The following is a 15,496-nucleotide window of genomic DNA, read 5'->3' on the forward strand; positions in this document are numbered from 1 at the left end:
AAGGAGACTTTTTGCTCGCAGGATAACCACCCACAAGAACAGTCTGATAAGCATTAAGGTAAACTTTGTTAGTTATTTGTTAGTTACATGAAAGCGAACAGAAGCTATGCAAACTGAAACAGTCCTGTATGCCATCTCATTTTAATTTCACATATACTTTTCTGATAAACTGTATCTCAAAGTCATGGTAGGATGAAAAAAAAGGTCCTTCAATATCATTCATGATTTTAATACGGACGGAATCTCAGTGTTTAATAAGAAATGTACAGAGCTTATATTATCAGCTGACAGCAGCTTTTTCATGATTGTACTGACTGATATCATGCAAGAAGGGCACGACTCTTACCAGCAACATGTACTTGCTATGTTTTATACTTTACATAGATATATATATACAGGGCTTTGCGTGTGTGGTGCAAAATATATAGTTAACATTTCATATATCATATAACATTTATATATATGTATGTATATGTATATTTATAAATAACCATTACATGTATTATAACTACTTGTATTATATCTCTCAAAAGGCTCGATGAAAGTTTAGTATACATATTTTATCTAACATAGTAAGTCGTACTTTAAGGTTAGACTTCAGAGCCTAAATCTATTTGACTCCTAATTGTACACCAGGATATGAAATGCATAAAATTAGTCAATGAAAATATCAAATTAGAATAATAGATTAGGAAGTTAATACTTAATGCATTGTATTACAGTTAAAAGTTTTTGCAAGCCTCAAACACCCACGTAACTAGAATTTTGATCATCCAGCACTTATTTGACCAGCATCCTGATAATATAGGACTAAGTTAACATGAATTTGGCATTCTAGAAATCACTTGATCTGAATTTGATAATCTGGGACTTGGTTTATCCAAATTTTGGAGGTTCCAAGACTCTGTTTTCCAGAATACAAGTGGCCCACAACTCTAAACCAAACTCATACTTAGCTTACTTAGTTTACCAGAATCATGGATATCTAGGCCTTGCCTTACCAGAATTATGGCTTTCCAGATTTCTACCAGAATCACTGCAATCACTGCAATCCAATACTTGCCTTATCAGAGTGTAAGCTATCTAGGGCTATGCTTACCAGAATTTAAGCTACTTCAGACTCTCTGTACCAGAATCTAAGCTGGCTTTAGTTCTGGTAACAAAACCTTGGTTATCTAGGACTTTCTGTACAGGTATTCCTCATACGTTATGAGGATGAACTTGAAAGCACCTCAGTAACCTTTGAAATCATGAAATTTAAACCATGAGAAAACTGAATAAGTTTGGCATCACCCAAAATCAACCCTAATTTCTGCTTAAAACCCATTTTTCATTATGTTTTCTAACAAATATACTTTTTTTATGCATTTATTGATACTAGAATTTATGACAAAAAAAAATAGCACTACTTGCAAAGCAAAAAAGTTAAGCATATGTTCACTTAATCATGGTGTCACCAAGTTACATGATGGTGGTAACATCAGTAGAGGTTCAGATGTTCTGAATGCTCACCTTGTTTTAGGACATTGTAGGTGATGCTGTGGAAGTTATGAAATGTAGCTAGAAAGTTCACCTTTAGTTGATGAACTGAGTTCTCTTCTCCCTGAGCACAAGCAAAAGTGTTGGAAGGCTTAGGTTTTATCAACTTGTTTGGGTGAAACTGTGGCATGTCAAATGATGATGTATTTTTGGGCAGAAAGTAGGTGATACTTATTTGCTTTCCTTTTGCCCTGCACTTCATCAGTAGACCTGTGTAACCTTGTATGACCTGGATGAGGTTACGGAAGAACTCAGTTCTTCTCCCAGGGTTTGGATCATTGTTGTATTTCACTAGTGTAGCCCAACAGATGTAACATTTGATTCTCTCAAAAACCTACATGATGTAATTAAGTAGCTTTATCTCATTTTCTTAGGTATTGCACAGTAGGTTCTTCTGAGGTAGCAGGAGCACCAGATGCTTCTCTAGCACATTTTACGCCATAAGAAGAAGACATATTGCATGAATAATCCAGCAAAGATGTGTTCGATTGAGAAATTATGAAAATAGCAACGTTGGATGTGTGTCAACACAGACCTATAACTAGTACAGAACGTAAGAGATTAGTAGGCCTTGCTATCTGTTGGCACATGGGATTTTGAAGTAAGTGCTTGCTTAGGCATTTTTGTCAACTAATGAAAATTAGTTAGATTAAGCCCTCTGACTTAGAAATTGGATGCTTATAAATCATTTACAAATGGGAAATACGTGCACCACATCAAAATCTATGGTATCTGGAACTCAGGCTTACAGAATTTAAGCTCCAGGAACTCTGTTTACCATAATCTAAGCTAGCATTGGCTCACTTTACTAAAAGCTATGCTACATATGGTTCATCTAAGTAGAAATTTATTTATTTGTAGTATTTCTCCATACCTGAATTTTGCATAATCAAGGGCTTTTAGCCAGAATTTTGTTAACTGAGGACATGTTGAGCCACAGTATTAGGTCTTAGAAGGACTTTGTTTTTACTGGATAATGTATAAGTATATATTCAGTATCTCATAGTCTTTTGTGTTCAATCACATGGATAATGTTTACCAACAAAAATAGCAAACCATTTGAAATCTCCTTGTGAAGTGTATGTCCTATGCACACTATTATTGGTAACACTGCCAATTTTTGATATATGTCAGATTGTTAGTTGATAAGTTTCTTGATAATCTGTGTTTTGTACACTGCAAGCTGGTGAAGCTATTGAAGTATATTAAAAGTTTAATCTTAATGTTAATACAAGAAGTGGGGATGTGAAAATTGATATGGTTTCCAAGATTCTATGAAGTAAATTGATGACTTTGTTATTTTGATGTTAGTACTATGCTGATCTAGTTTTTGAAGACATTGGATAAGTGAGTCAGTTCTTTTTATGAAGAATTGTTATGTGGTTCTTCATCTAATCGTCATTGGTTTCATCATGTGAATATACAGATGTGTAGTAATCATATATGCTACTAATACCACTACTACTACTAGTACTGCTACTACCACTAAACTGCAACATAAGTAGTATTCTGGCTTACACCCATATACTGCTCTGATTGTATAACTCTGTTGCTGTTATTCATCAATTTCTTTTACTGCAACCTTACTACAAATGCTCTGAAAATCAAAATAGTCTCTAACATTGTGGGTATCTCCCTCTGTATACGATAATACTAACACCATTACAATATGCTAATTTCTGTACTTCTGCTGAAGACTGTGGCTGATGCTTTACTGTTATCCTGTCTGTCAGTAAACAACCTACCCAAAATTCAGGTAAGCCATTTGTTTTATCACTTTCATTGTATGAAGCAAGTTTAACCCTTTAGATACAACATTACATATCAAGGCAGTTCCCCTAAAGGTTTTGAAAAGTGAAAGTGTTAATTTCATATTTCTTTTTATCCTTTTTAACATATGACCATGAAGTTCGTATCTCTGAAAAAATGATTTTATATATATATATATATATATATATATATATATATATATATATATATATATATAGGGTGCGTAAGACAAGGGAGCAAATGGGAACTTCAGTGAAGGGCGTAAATGGGGAGGTGATAACAAGTAGTGGTGATGTGAGAAGGAGATGGAATGAGTATTTTGAAGGTTTGTTGAATGTGTCTGATGACAGAGTGGCAGATATAGGGTGTTTGGGTCGAGGTGGTGTGCAAAGTGAGAGGGTTAGGGAAAATGATTTGGTAAACAGAGAAGAGGTAGTAAAAGCTTTGCGGAAGATGAAAGCCGGCAAGGCAGCAGGTTTGGATGGTATTGCAGTGGAATTTATTAAAAAAGGGGGTGACTGTATTGTTGACTGGTTGGTAAGGTTATTTAATGTATGTATGACTCATGGTGAGGTGCCTGAGGATTGGCGGAATGCGTGCATAGTGCCATTGTACAAAGGCAAAGGGGATAAGAGTGAGTGCTCAAATTACAGAGGTATAAGTTTGTTGAGTATTCCTGGTAAATTATATGGGAGGGTATTGATTGAGAGGGTGAAGGCATGTACAGAGCATCAGATTGGGGAAGAGCAGTGTGGTTTCAGAAGTGGGAGAGGATGTGTGGATCAGGTGTTTGCTTTGAAGAATGTATGTGAGAAATACTTAGAAAAGCAAATGGATTTGTATGTAGCATTTATGGATCTGGAGAAGGCATATGATAGAGTTGATAGAGATGCTCTGTGGAAGGTATTAAGAATATATGGTGTGGGAGGCAAGTTGTTAGAAGCAGTGAAAAGTTTTTATCGAGGATGTAAGGCATGTGTACGTGTAGGAAGAGAGGAAAGTGATTGGTTCTCAGTGAATGTAGGTTTGCGGCAGGGGTGTGTGATGTCTCCATGGTTGTTTAATTTGTTTATGGATGGGGTTGTTAGGGAGGTAAATGCAAGAGTCTTGGAAAGAGGGGCAAGTATGAGGTCTGTTGGGGATGAGAGAGCTTGGGAAGTGAGTCAGTTGTTGTTCGCTGATGATACAGCGCTGGTGGCGGATTCATGTGAGAAACTGCAGAAGCTGGTGACGGAGTTTGGTAAAGTGTGTGGAAGAAGAAAGTTAAGAGTAAATGTGAATAAGAGCAAGGTTATTAGGTACAGTAGGGTTGAGGGTCAAGTCAATTGGGAGGTGAGTTTGAATGGAGAAAAACTGGAGGAAGTGAAGTGTTTTAGATATCTGGGAGTGGATCTGTCAGCGGATGGAACCATGGAAGCGGAAGTGGATCATAGGCTGGGGGAGGGGGCGAAAATTTTGGGAGCCTTGAAAAATGTGTGGAAGTCGAGAACATTATCCCGGAAAGCAAAAATGGGTATGTTTGAAGGAATAGTAGTTCCAACAATGTTGTATGGTTGCGAGGCGTGGGCTATGGATAGAGTTGTGCGCAGGAGGATGGATGTGCTGGAAATGAGATGTTTGAGGACAATGTGTGGTGTGAGGTGGTTTGATCGAGTAAGTAACGTAAGGGTAAGAGAGATGTGTGGAAATAAAAAGAGCGTGGTTGAGAGAGCAGAAGAGGGTGTTTTGAAATGGTTTGGGCACATGGAGAGAATGAGTGAGGAAAGATTGACCAAGAGGATATATGTGTCGGAGGTGGAGGGAACGAGGAGAAGAGGGAGACCAAATTGGAGGTGGAAAGATGGAGTGAAAAGGATTTTGTGTGATCGGGGCCTGAAAATGCAGGAGGGTGAAAGGAGGGCAAGGAATAGAGTGAATTGGAGCGATGTGGTATACAGGGGTTGACGTGCTGTCAGTGGATTGAATCAAGGCATGTGAAGCGTCCGGGGTAAACCATGGAAAGCTGTGTAGGTATGTATATTTGCGTGTGTGGACGTGTGTATGTACATGTGTATGGGGAGGGTTGGGCCATTTCTTTCGTCTGTTTCCTTGCGCTACCTCGCAAACGCGGGAGACAGCGACAAAGTATAAAAAAAAAAAAAAAAAAAAAAAAAATATATATATATATATATATATATATATATATATATATATATATATATATATATATATATACTCATATATTTTCATACATATTCGCCATTTCCCGTGTCAGCGAGGTAGCGTTAAGATCAGAGGACTGATCCTTAGAGGGAATATTATTTGTACCTGCTTCCCATTTCCTGCATGAGCAAGGTAATGTCAAGAACAGATGATCAAGCTATAGAGGTAAAATTTCTCACTTAGCTCCTTGCTCTGTTCCTTCTTTTGGAAAGTAATACAGGAAGGAAGGATTTCTAGTCACCTGCTCCCACCCTTCTTAGTTGCCTTCTACAACATGCAGGGAATACATGGGCAGTTTTATTCTCCCCTATCCCCTATCAGGGACTGGACTTAGCAGTGAATGGAATCATTGAAGTAGAAGTGAGTCATTGGATGGGGATAGGGCAAAGGCTCTGGGAGCGATGACTGTGTGGAAAGAGAGGATGTTATTGCGGAGAGCAAAAATGGGTATGTTTGAAGGAATAGTAGTTCCAACAATATCATATGTTTGCAAGGCATAGGTTATTGATAGGGTTGTACGGAGAAGGGTGGATGTGTTGGAAATGAAATGCTTGAGGACAGTATATGGTGAGAGGTGGTTTCATTAAGTACGTAATGAAATGGTAAGAGAGATGTGGTTGAGAAAGCAGAAGACGGTGTGTTGAGATGATTTGGACATAGGGAGAGAATGAGTGAGGAATGGTTGACAAAGAGGATATATGTGTCAGAGGTGGGGGAAACAAGAGGATATATGTATCAGAGGTGGAGGAAACAAGAGGTGGGAGACGTAATTGGAGGTGGAAGGATGAAGTGAAAAAGATTTTGAGTGATCAGGGCCTGAACATGGAGGAGGGTGAGAGGCGTGCAAGGAATAGAGTGAATGGGAACGATGTGGTATACCAGGATCGATGTGCTGTCAGTAGACTGAACTAGGGTATGTGAAACATCTGGGTTAAACCATGGAAAGGTCTGTGTGGCCTGGATGTGGATAGGGAGCTTTGGTTTCGGTGCATTACACGACAGCTAGAGACTGAGTGTGAACGAATGTGGCCTTCTTTTGTCTATTTTTTGGCGTTACGTTGCAGATGCAGGGGTTAGCAATGCTGTTTCCTCAGAAACTTAGATTTTATCTTTTTTTATCATTATGAAGTACAGACAGAGGAAAGTGGTTCTTAATGATGTAATATGGATCTCGAAGTTATAGAATATCATTATACAAATGAAACAGTGCCCCAATTTGAATGACACTGCACTGAATACCTGGAAATAGCTAGTCATGTCAAAGATTATAATAAGTGGTTACCACCTGAGCTTGACAGGGGAGTTTGGTGAGCATTTTAAAACTCGGAAAGGATAGTCAATTATTGTCCCGAGCAAAAACATTTTCTCTGGCTGTTCGTTAAAAGTATGACCTAAGGGCAATGACAGCACAGTTCAACCAGTCATGTTATGTATCTAAAGGGTTAAGTTTTTTGCCTAATTTCAGGAGGTCATTACAGCCATTGCCATTTCTGTGCTAATCTATCAGCCACTTGAGTGAATTGCAAAATCTGTAATGTGCAAACTTTTGCAGACTATTATGTTCCCCAGTACAAGAATTCACATCAGGCAAAAACTGATAACTGTGATGTAATACAAATGCAGGAGTATTTAGATTATGAGGGCTTTGCCACTCTCAGCATAACAGATCATGGTATGATGAATTAATGCGTCAAAGTAATTTGAAACTTAATAGAGAGTAACAAAATGACAACTGAATGTTACCGTAAAGCCAGGTTTGTGAACAGGAAAGGCATATACATTTAAGAAGGCTCATTAGCTTTAGATAGTAAGGTGTACAAAAACCTATAGAAGGCTCAGATTTACTGGATACTAAAGATGTTATATTATTTTTGCTTATTGACACATATATATTCTATCACATAGATCCTACTGATTAACTTTTGTGCGTTGGTTTCTGGATTAAGTGACAAAGGCCTTGAACCTTGCAGTATATCACTAAATATTCTGCATTGTCTTTGAAAAACAAGTGCCAACACATGTCACTGGAAGCAGCAGACAAAAATCAGCCTCCAAAACTTCCAAAATATTTTAGTTCTATTATGCTTTGGTGCTTTGTGAAATGGTCCTCACCTGCTGTTACTTCTGGCCTTGAGAATTTAGGAACTTTATAGAATTTTCTTTATTTTCACCATTTTCACAATACTTGCTGTTACTGTTTTTGTTTTCTTCCTCAAAAGATATTTATCAGAAACAACATGGACAGCATTTTGTATTTACTTTTAAAGTCCAACTTCTGAATGTTCCCTAAACATTTTACTTTCATCCAGAAGTACTGGCTAGTTTTCATCATGCTTTAGAGACTTTCAGCACATTTGAGCGAAATGAGTTATTCCAGTGTAGATGTGTAATGATGAGCTTTGTATAACCTTTAAGAATGTATTAAAGTAGGGCTTCATTGTAATGGAGTAACATTCAATTTTTGGTGAATACCCAAATAGCATTTATTTCATTGTGTGCTTCCCTTTGATGTTTTAGAGCAAAGGTGCAAATTACTATAATTAAAGAAAATTTTGTGTTTTAGAGGAGGATACTATGTGTAACTTTGAAAGCATTTCATATTACTTTATCATAGGTAATAGTAAACACAAAAGCTAATATATTGCACTTAACATCTTCCTGAGCATTGATAGATTGTAGTTTCATAAAAAAGAGACTTGGATGATTCTCAAGTAATATTTGATGTAAGATACAATGTGTTAAGAATTGAGATGGGTCCTCTATTTGAGGTTTGATCAGATATGTTTATTATGAACAATTATGACAAAATATTAGATGATTTCATGGGGTGGGTGAGGGGGTGGATATTCTGGGAGTGCTGAAGAATGTTTGGGAAGGGAAATTGTTATCTGGGAGGGCAAAAATGGGTATGTTTGAAGGAATAGTAGTCCCAACAGTATGATATGGATGTGAGGCATGGGCTACAGATAAGGAGGGTGGATGTGTTGGAAATGAAATGTTTGGCGACAATTTACGGTGTGAGGTGGTTTTATCAAGTAAGAAATGAAAGAGTAAGAGATATGGGTGGTAATGAAAAGATTGTGATTGAGAGATTTGAAGACAGTGTGCTAAAATGTTATGGACATATGGAGAGATTGAGTGAGGGAAGGTTGACAAAGAGGACATATGTATCTGAAATGGAAGAAAAAAGGAAAACAGGAAGACCAAATTGGAGATGGAAAGATGGAACAGAAAACATTTTGAGCGATCAGGGCCTGAACATGTAAGAGGGTGAAAGGCGTGCATGGGCTAGAGTGAATTGGAATGATGTTGTATGCTAGTGTTTACATATTGTCAGTGGACTGAACCAGGGCATGTGAAACATCTGGGTTAAACCATGGAAAGTTCTGTGAGGCCCAGTTGTGGATAGGGAGCTGTGGTTTCAGTGCATTACACATGACAGCTAGAGAATGGATGTGAGCAGTTGTGGTCTTTCTTTGTCTATTCCTGGTGATACCTTGCTAGCTTGGAAAATGGTTATCAAGTATGAAAAAAAAAATTACCTCTATTGTATTTCCATCTAGATTTGATGAGTTACTTTCTGGCTAGATATGTTCTTATATGTTTATCATATATGCAATGTTTGGCCATTTATATTGCCAAGTGGCTAAGGATCAACATCATATTTTGATAAAGTATTTTTTTCTCTATATCAGTATTTGATGATTTTGACCTCCAGCCTTGATTTGTGTGCAAACAAAATTTTGGTATGGTCTCTGCATTTATGTATTATCTGTAAGTATTTGCTGGAGCATATTACACTAAGACACTACACAACCAACCTTGTGTGATCCTTAGTACAGTATTTCTATAAAAGCTTCCTCAAAGAGGTGGCCACGGCATCAGAGTCTCCATAATTAAAGAACTCCAGTGCCGCTTCTTTGCCTTTATTGCCTCACCCTTAACAGGCTACTGGCAGAAGGCTATACTTCAGTATAACCCTAGCATAAAATTTGGTTCAAAGCTGAAAAAAAGATTATAGCATAGAATCACCAACACTGATTCTAGTGAAAATAAATGAAGTCCCTAGCTTTTTTGGTAGGTTACATACCTTTATGAATAGTATCATCCTCTATCCACTGCTTTTTCATTACTCAGGTAAAGTAATTGTAATAAAACTTGTAAGATTCCCAGTTATTGGGAGAGGTTAGAGGTTCCGTATATAAGAAGTGATTAACATTTACAGGATGTCGGGTTAGGAGAGTTAAGTTGTTTAGTAGCAAGAGATGAGAATTACTGGAAAGAGTTCAAGAATGTCTTATAGTATTCTTGTTGGAAAGTCATAAGGATTATAAAGAAATTATTGGAGACATGGTATGTAATCTTTAGTCTAAAGCCCAAAACAAAATAAGGAACAAACCTCTAACCTATTTGCCCAATTTATATTTTATTATTTTTATTATACTTTGTCGCTGTCTCCCGCGTTTGCGAGGTAGCGCAAGGAAACAGACGAAAGAAATGGCCCACCCCCCCCCACATACACATGTATATACATATGTCCACACACGCAAATATACATACCTACACAGCTTTCCATGGTTTACCCCAGACGCTTCACATGCCTTGATTCAATCCACTGACAGCACGTTAACCCCGGTATACCACATCGCTCCAATTCACTCTATTCCTTGCCCTCCTTTCACCCTCCTGCATGTTCAGGCCCCGATCACACAAAATCTTTTTCACTCCATCTTTCCACCTCCAATTTGGTCTCCCTCTTCTCCTCGTTCCCTCCACCTCCGACACATATATCCTCTTGGTCAATCTTTCCTCACTCATTCTCTCCATGTGCCCAAACCACTTCAAAACACCCTCTTCTGCTCTCTCAACCACGCTCTTTTTATTTCCACACATCTCTCTTACCCTTACGTTACTCACTCGATCAAACCACCTCACACCACACATTGTCCTCAAACATCTCATTTCCAGCACATCCATCCTCCTGCGCACAACTCTATCCATAGCCCACGCCTCGCAACCATACAACAATTATAGGCACATATTCTGAGAACTGGAGATATATTGGTTTCAATGTGCATACTCATTTGTGTATATGTTGAGGGAGTTTTACACTCTTGGGACCCATTTCAATCTCAACTTTCCATCTTACATTTTCTTTTTTGCTTTTTAATGCTTTTTTTGTCATCTTAATTCTCAAATAAATTATCTCGCTCATCTACCACTGCATTACTGTAGAATTGTTTGTTCACATCTTCAATTTGTCTCTTATTTAGTTTATTACATTGTCTTCCAGTTGATAAGGTTCTTGTTTTTACAAACGATTTTTACTCTCAACTTTGTCAATTCATGTATGTACATGTGTATGTGCACATGTGTGTCATTACTCTTTTTTTTTTACTAAAATAAAAGGATTTTTTACACTCATGGGGCCTCATTTCTCAAACTTTCTCTACTGTCATATAACTTTATATATTTCTGTAAGCAGTCCACATTTGCAATCTCATAACTAAGTTTATTACATTTCACTAATAATATAATACCATAAGAATACTTCTTTACATCTTGTCTTGAAATTTTATAGCTTAATTCCATGTTATGGCCTCTGGTTTTTCTTTCCTTACATCTTTCATATTACTGCTGAAAGTTGACATCATTGAACTGCCATAGAAACTTAAAGGTTGTGATCAGGTCACCCCTTACTCATCCTTTTTCAGTGGTAGACATATTCAAGGCATCTAACTTTTCCCTGTAACTCGGCTACCTTAAATCTGGTGCCATCTTTTTTTCCTTGTACACCTTTTGTATTAGTTTTTTGTGTTTTAAGTGCAGAGACAAAACTTGATAAGCATATTGGCCTCATGTAGGATGTATACAGCTTGCTGAATATTTCTTTATCAGTATACTGTAACATAGTTCTAATATTTGCTAGTAGACAGTACATTATTATTTCCTTAAGGTGGGACTCTGTTAAAAGGTTGTGCATGATATTGTCTCCCAAGTCTTGGTCACACATGGATTCCTGTAGCTTGTTTTGTGCTTGATGATATCTTTGTTGAGGCCTTCTTTTGCTGTGTCCCATCCTCATTACCTTTTATTTACTTGGGTTGAATTTCATCAGCCATGTATCAGACCATCTTTTTAATCTGTGTAGGTCCCCTTTTAAGTTAGTAGAATCGTCTTTACTTTTCACATCCCTGATCATGACCTTGGCATCATCTGCAAACTAATTTAGGTAATAGTCTAATCCTTCTGGAAAATCTTTCAAATTGATTAGGAGCATTGGTCCCATAACCAAACATTATAGCATGCCACTGGTAACCTTAACCTATTTCAAGAAGGCTCCCCAGACATATACCCTTTTTTTCCTTCCATGAAAATAATCCATAAGCTATTGAAGAAGTCTCACCCTTATTCCTGTTGGAATATACAGCTTCTTTAAGCCTCTTTAATTTATGGTATCAAATGCATTTTGGCTCTCCATATGCAGACACTTCTCCCAGTCTTCCCTTTTATCTGAAAGGAAACTTATTCTCTCATAGAAATCTAAAAGGTATGTCACACATGACTTCCTCTTCCTTGAACCATGTTGCTTTTCGCTTATGTTCTCCTCTGGAAGAAGTCATTCATTTGCTTTTTGATTATCTTTTCCAGTACCTTACAGGCCACTCTCATCAGAGACTAATCTGTAGTTCAACATATCCTACCAGTCTCCTTCCTTATATATGTGTTTGTGTTTTTATGAATATTTATTTATAATTACTTATTTGTACTGTACAGGGGGGAAGTTTACACTCCTAGGGCCCCTATCTGTTCAACATTCTCTCCTATCATACTTTTTAATTTTCCATGTGTCGTCTTCATTTACCATTCGTTTATTTATTTTCTTCCATCTAACCACCATTCATATACTATAAGATTACTTCATTACATCTTGTATTTGTAAGTTTCCAGATCAATTTCATGATATATCCTTTTTGTTGTTCTATTACTATATCTCCGGAAGAACTGTTTGCCATCTAATTCGTCATTCAGTTTGAAAAATTTGAGGATTGTGATGAAGTCTGCCTTCACTCTTCTCTTTTCCAAGGTTGGAAGATTTAAGGTGTTTAGCCTTTCTGTGTAAGTAGGATGTCTTGATTCTGGTACCATCTTTGTTGCTCTCCTCTATTTCTTCACTGATACCTCATTGTGCATATTTGGGCACACTGACCAAACTTAGGAAACATAATGTAGTGTTGGCCTTATGCAGGAAGTGAACAGCTTGCTGTATATTTGCTTGTTTATAAACGTGAATGCGATTTTGAAATTTGCTAGCAGACAATCGTGTGTGAAATTACATACTTGAAATTACCTATTTGTACTATGTAGGGAAGGAGTTTTACACTTACAAAGCCCCATCTCTTGAATATTCTCCACTTTGATGCAACTCCTATCATGCAACTCCCTAAATTTATTCACCTCTCTTATGCTATTAAAGTACTTTTTTTCACATCTTTTAGCAAGTTTCTTGCTAAATTTCATATTATGACCTGCTGTTGCACTATCCCTAAACCTCTCAAAGAACTGTTCACTCAAGATGCAAACAATCTACTTGGCCTTCTTTCCTTTTCTCTAAAGCAGAGCTCACCTTCTTATAGAAATCTGAGTTTCATCACATTTGACTTCCTTTTCCTAAAACTAGGACGCCTCTCACTTAGGTAATTTCACCTGCATAGAAAGGCATCCATTTGTATTCTGATTAACTTTCCTGTACTTTACAGACCACATGCATAAGGGAGACCGAGTTCAGCACCTCTATGTGAGTGTGTGTGTGTGTGTGTGTGTGTGTGTGTGTGTGTGTGTTTGTATGATTATTCATTTATAGTTCACGGGGAGGGAGTTTTATAGTCGTGAGGCCTCGTCCCTTGAATGTCATCAACTATCTTAGAACTGTTTAAATTTATGTATGGTGTGCATTTGTGTGTGTGTGTGTGTGTCTGTGTGTCTGTGTGTCTCTGTGTGTGTGTGTGTGTGTATGTATGTATGTATGACTGTCTGTTTGTCTGTTTGTATATCTTTACTCTTACATGTATTAGGATTGGAACGTAGTAAACTTCTAGATTGCTCATTTTCCCTGTTTTAGACCTAAAAGGCAGGGGTAACTCAAAACTGTCTTCTTGTAATGTAGCATTAGAATTGTTTTCACTACCTGGTGAATCCTCGATAATAGATGTTAAAAGAGAAATGGGACCAAAATCCACCCATATTATTCTCCATTAAGCATTTTGGCATGAACTGTATGACAGACACTTCACATATCTGTTGTGATAAGTAATTGTATGTGATGTTCTGCAACTTCTAATAAAGTTTGTCACTGCACAAGAAGAGATAAAGTTTCATGGAATCTTTGCCAATAGGGGCAGGACTATTAGAGCTCTACATGTATTCTTCCTATTCGTACTTTGCAGTAGATGCCATCAAAGCTTAACAATGATTTGATTCCACAACTTAAGTATTCAGCATATATGTTAACTGAAGAGAACATTTTAGTACAGTTGCATTCTTTTTGTGTTTTACAAAAAACTAGACTTTTGGTAGAGATAAAAAATTGTTAGGTATGAGTAATTGCCACTCCATACAAAATTGGGCTCTGGCCTGTATAGGTAAACTATTATGGTAAAATTTCATGAGGTACTCCAAATATGAGGTAATATTATGTGTTATTGTTGATTATACTATCTTGACCTAATTACAAAGAAACTAGAATATTATCCCAAAATAAGGTACAATTATTTTTTGTTCCTTAGCCAAAACACTAGATGAGTTTTATCTCTAAGATAAAGTTTTGCATAATGGAAAACATTTAAAACATGATTTGGCCCATAGTCATTGATATGTGCCCTATTTGAATTAAGGCGCTTGACTGAGATACAGTATGTTTGGGTATTACCAGTAATGACCATAGGTGTAGGAAACATAGCAAAAACAATAGATTTAATTACAATAATTTGTAAAAAGAATTATAATTATGAATCAGAGGACCAACTCCCTCCAGGTATTTTAGAATATGGACATTAGTATTTGGACAATGTCAGGAATAACTCAATAAGTACTGTACAATAGATTTTGGGTACTGTTAGATGGTGTCCCTGCGTGAAGGTGATGGAGGCACAATAATGGTGGGTGTAGACAGAGGGAGGGACGAACTCTGCTGTGTAACTGGATGTCTGTTGTCGTCGCTGCCCTCCATGACCTCAGTCGGTGTAGGCGCCACTCTGGGGATACTGTGGACAGGATTGGCGTTATTTTGAGGAGTGGAAGTAGAGGAAACAGCTGTTTGATCCTCCACAGCTATGGGAGGGGGGCCTGAGGCAACAGAAAAGGTGTTCCGCCGATGATAGATGGGAGCAGTTCCAAGCTGGAGTGGTGACGGGCATAAACTAACTCTGGGAAAGACAAAGTTAGATTACTGCAGTAGTCTGACAGGAAGACTGTTTACAGTAGAAGCTTTTGGAGTTTTCTGTGAGTGTGTCTGGGGCACAGGGTAATGTCACAATTTAGGATGGATGGGCAAAGTTTGGGGAACGATGCAGTAGCTTAAAGGGTGGTGAAGAAATTGAAAACTGGGTAATTTGGAAAAATGTTGAATGATATGAAGGAGAAAGGGTGGTATAGTGTAGGAATTAGGGTGTTATGAGGCTGGAACTGTTTGGAAATACTAGAATAAATATTATGCTGAGGTGCATTCGAGTTAGGAAATTCTGTGGGAAAGGGTTTAGTGTTTATGAGCTGTAGAATAAGAGGTGTCTGGGTGTGGGGAGGGATCCAGTGTTGTAGAGTGATGTGAAAAAGTGTGGTGTGGATAGCAAATGGTGTAGTGTAGGGTCATCACAGAAGGGCTGTGGTAGAGGCAAGGCTGATGATGCTGCTGAGGTGATGCAAGATATATTTTGATGTTTTAAGGGTGTGCTGATCATGAAGAATGGAAATTAGGTTCCATCTGTGT

The 15,496-nt window shown here is 37.5% G+C and overlaps 2 protein-coding genes across 4 annotated transcripts in view; one reads left to right on the forward strand and one right to left on the reverse strand.

Moving 5' to 3' along the window:
• The window catches only part of LOC139747940 (uncharacterized), a 60,648-nt gene that overhangs the window by 33,320 nt on the left and 11,832 nt on the right, over window positions 1-15,496 (forward strand). The window contains exon 3 of one of the 3 annotated variants that reach the window (XR_011712483.1): window positions 1,914-3,446. The exons of the other annotated variants lie outside the window; for them this stretch is intronic. The gene's annotated coding sequence lies outside the window, so the exon portion shown is untranslated. Of the gene's footprint in view, window positions 1-1,913; window positions 3,447-15,496 lie in introns of those variants that run through there. 3 annotated transcript variants of the gene reach the window in all.
• Window positions 10,300-15,496, reverse strand: part of CngA (Cyclic nucleotide-gated ion channel subunit A) — a 186,061-nt gene continuing 180,864 nt past the window's right edge. The window contains exon 16 of the mRNA XM_071660434.1: window positions 10,300-14,936. Within this exon, the coding sequence (XP_071516535.1) occupies window positions 14,627-14,936 (310 nt within the window). The 3' untranslated portion in view covers window positions 10,300-14,626. The remainder of the gene's footprint in view (window positions 14,937-15,496) is intronic.

This window comes from Panulirus ornatus, chromosome 71, assembly GCF_036320965.1.
Source record: "Panulirus ornatus isolate Po-2019 chromosome 71, ASM3632096v1, whole genome shotgun sequence".
NCBI lineage: Eukaryota > Metazoa > Arthropoda > Malacostraca > Decapoda > Palinuridae > Panulirus > Panulirus ornatus.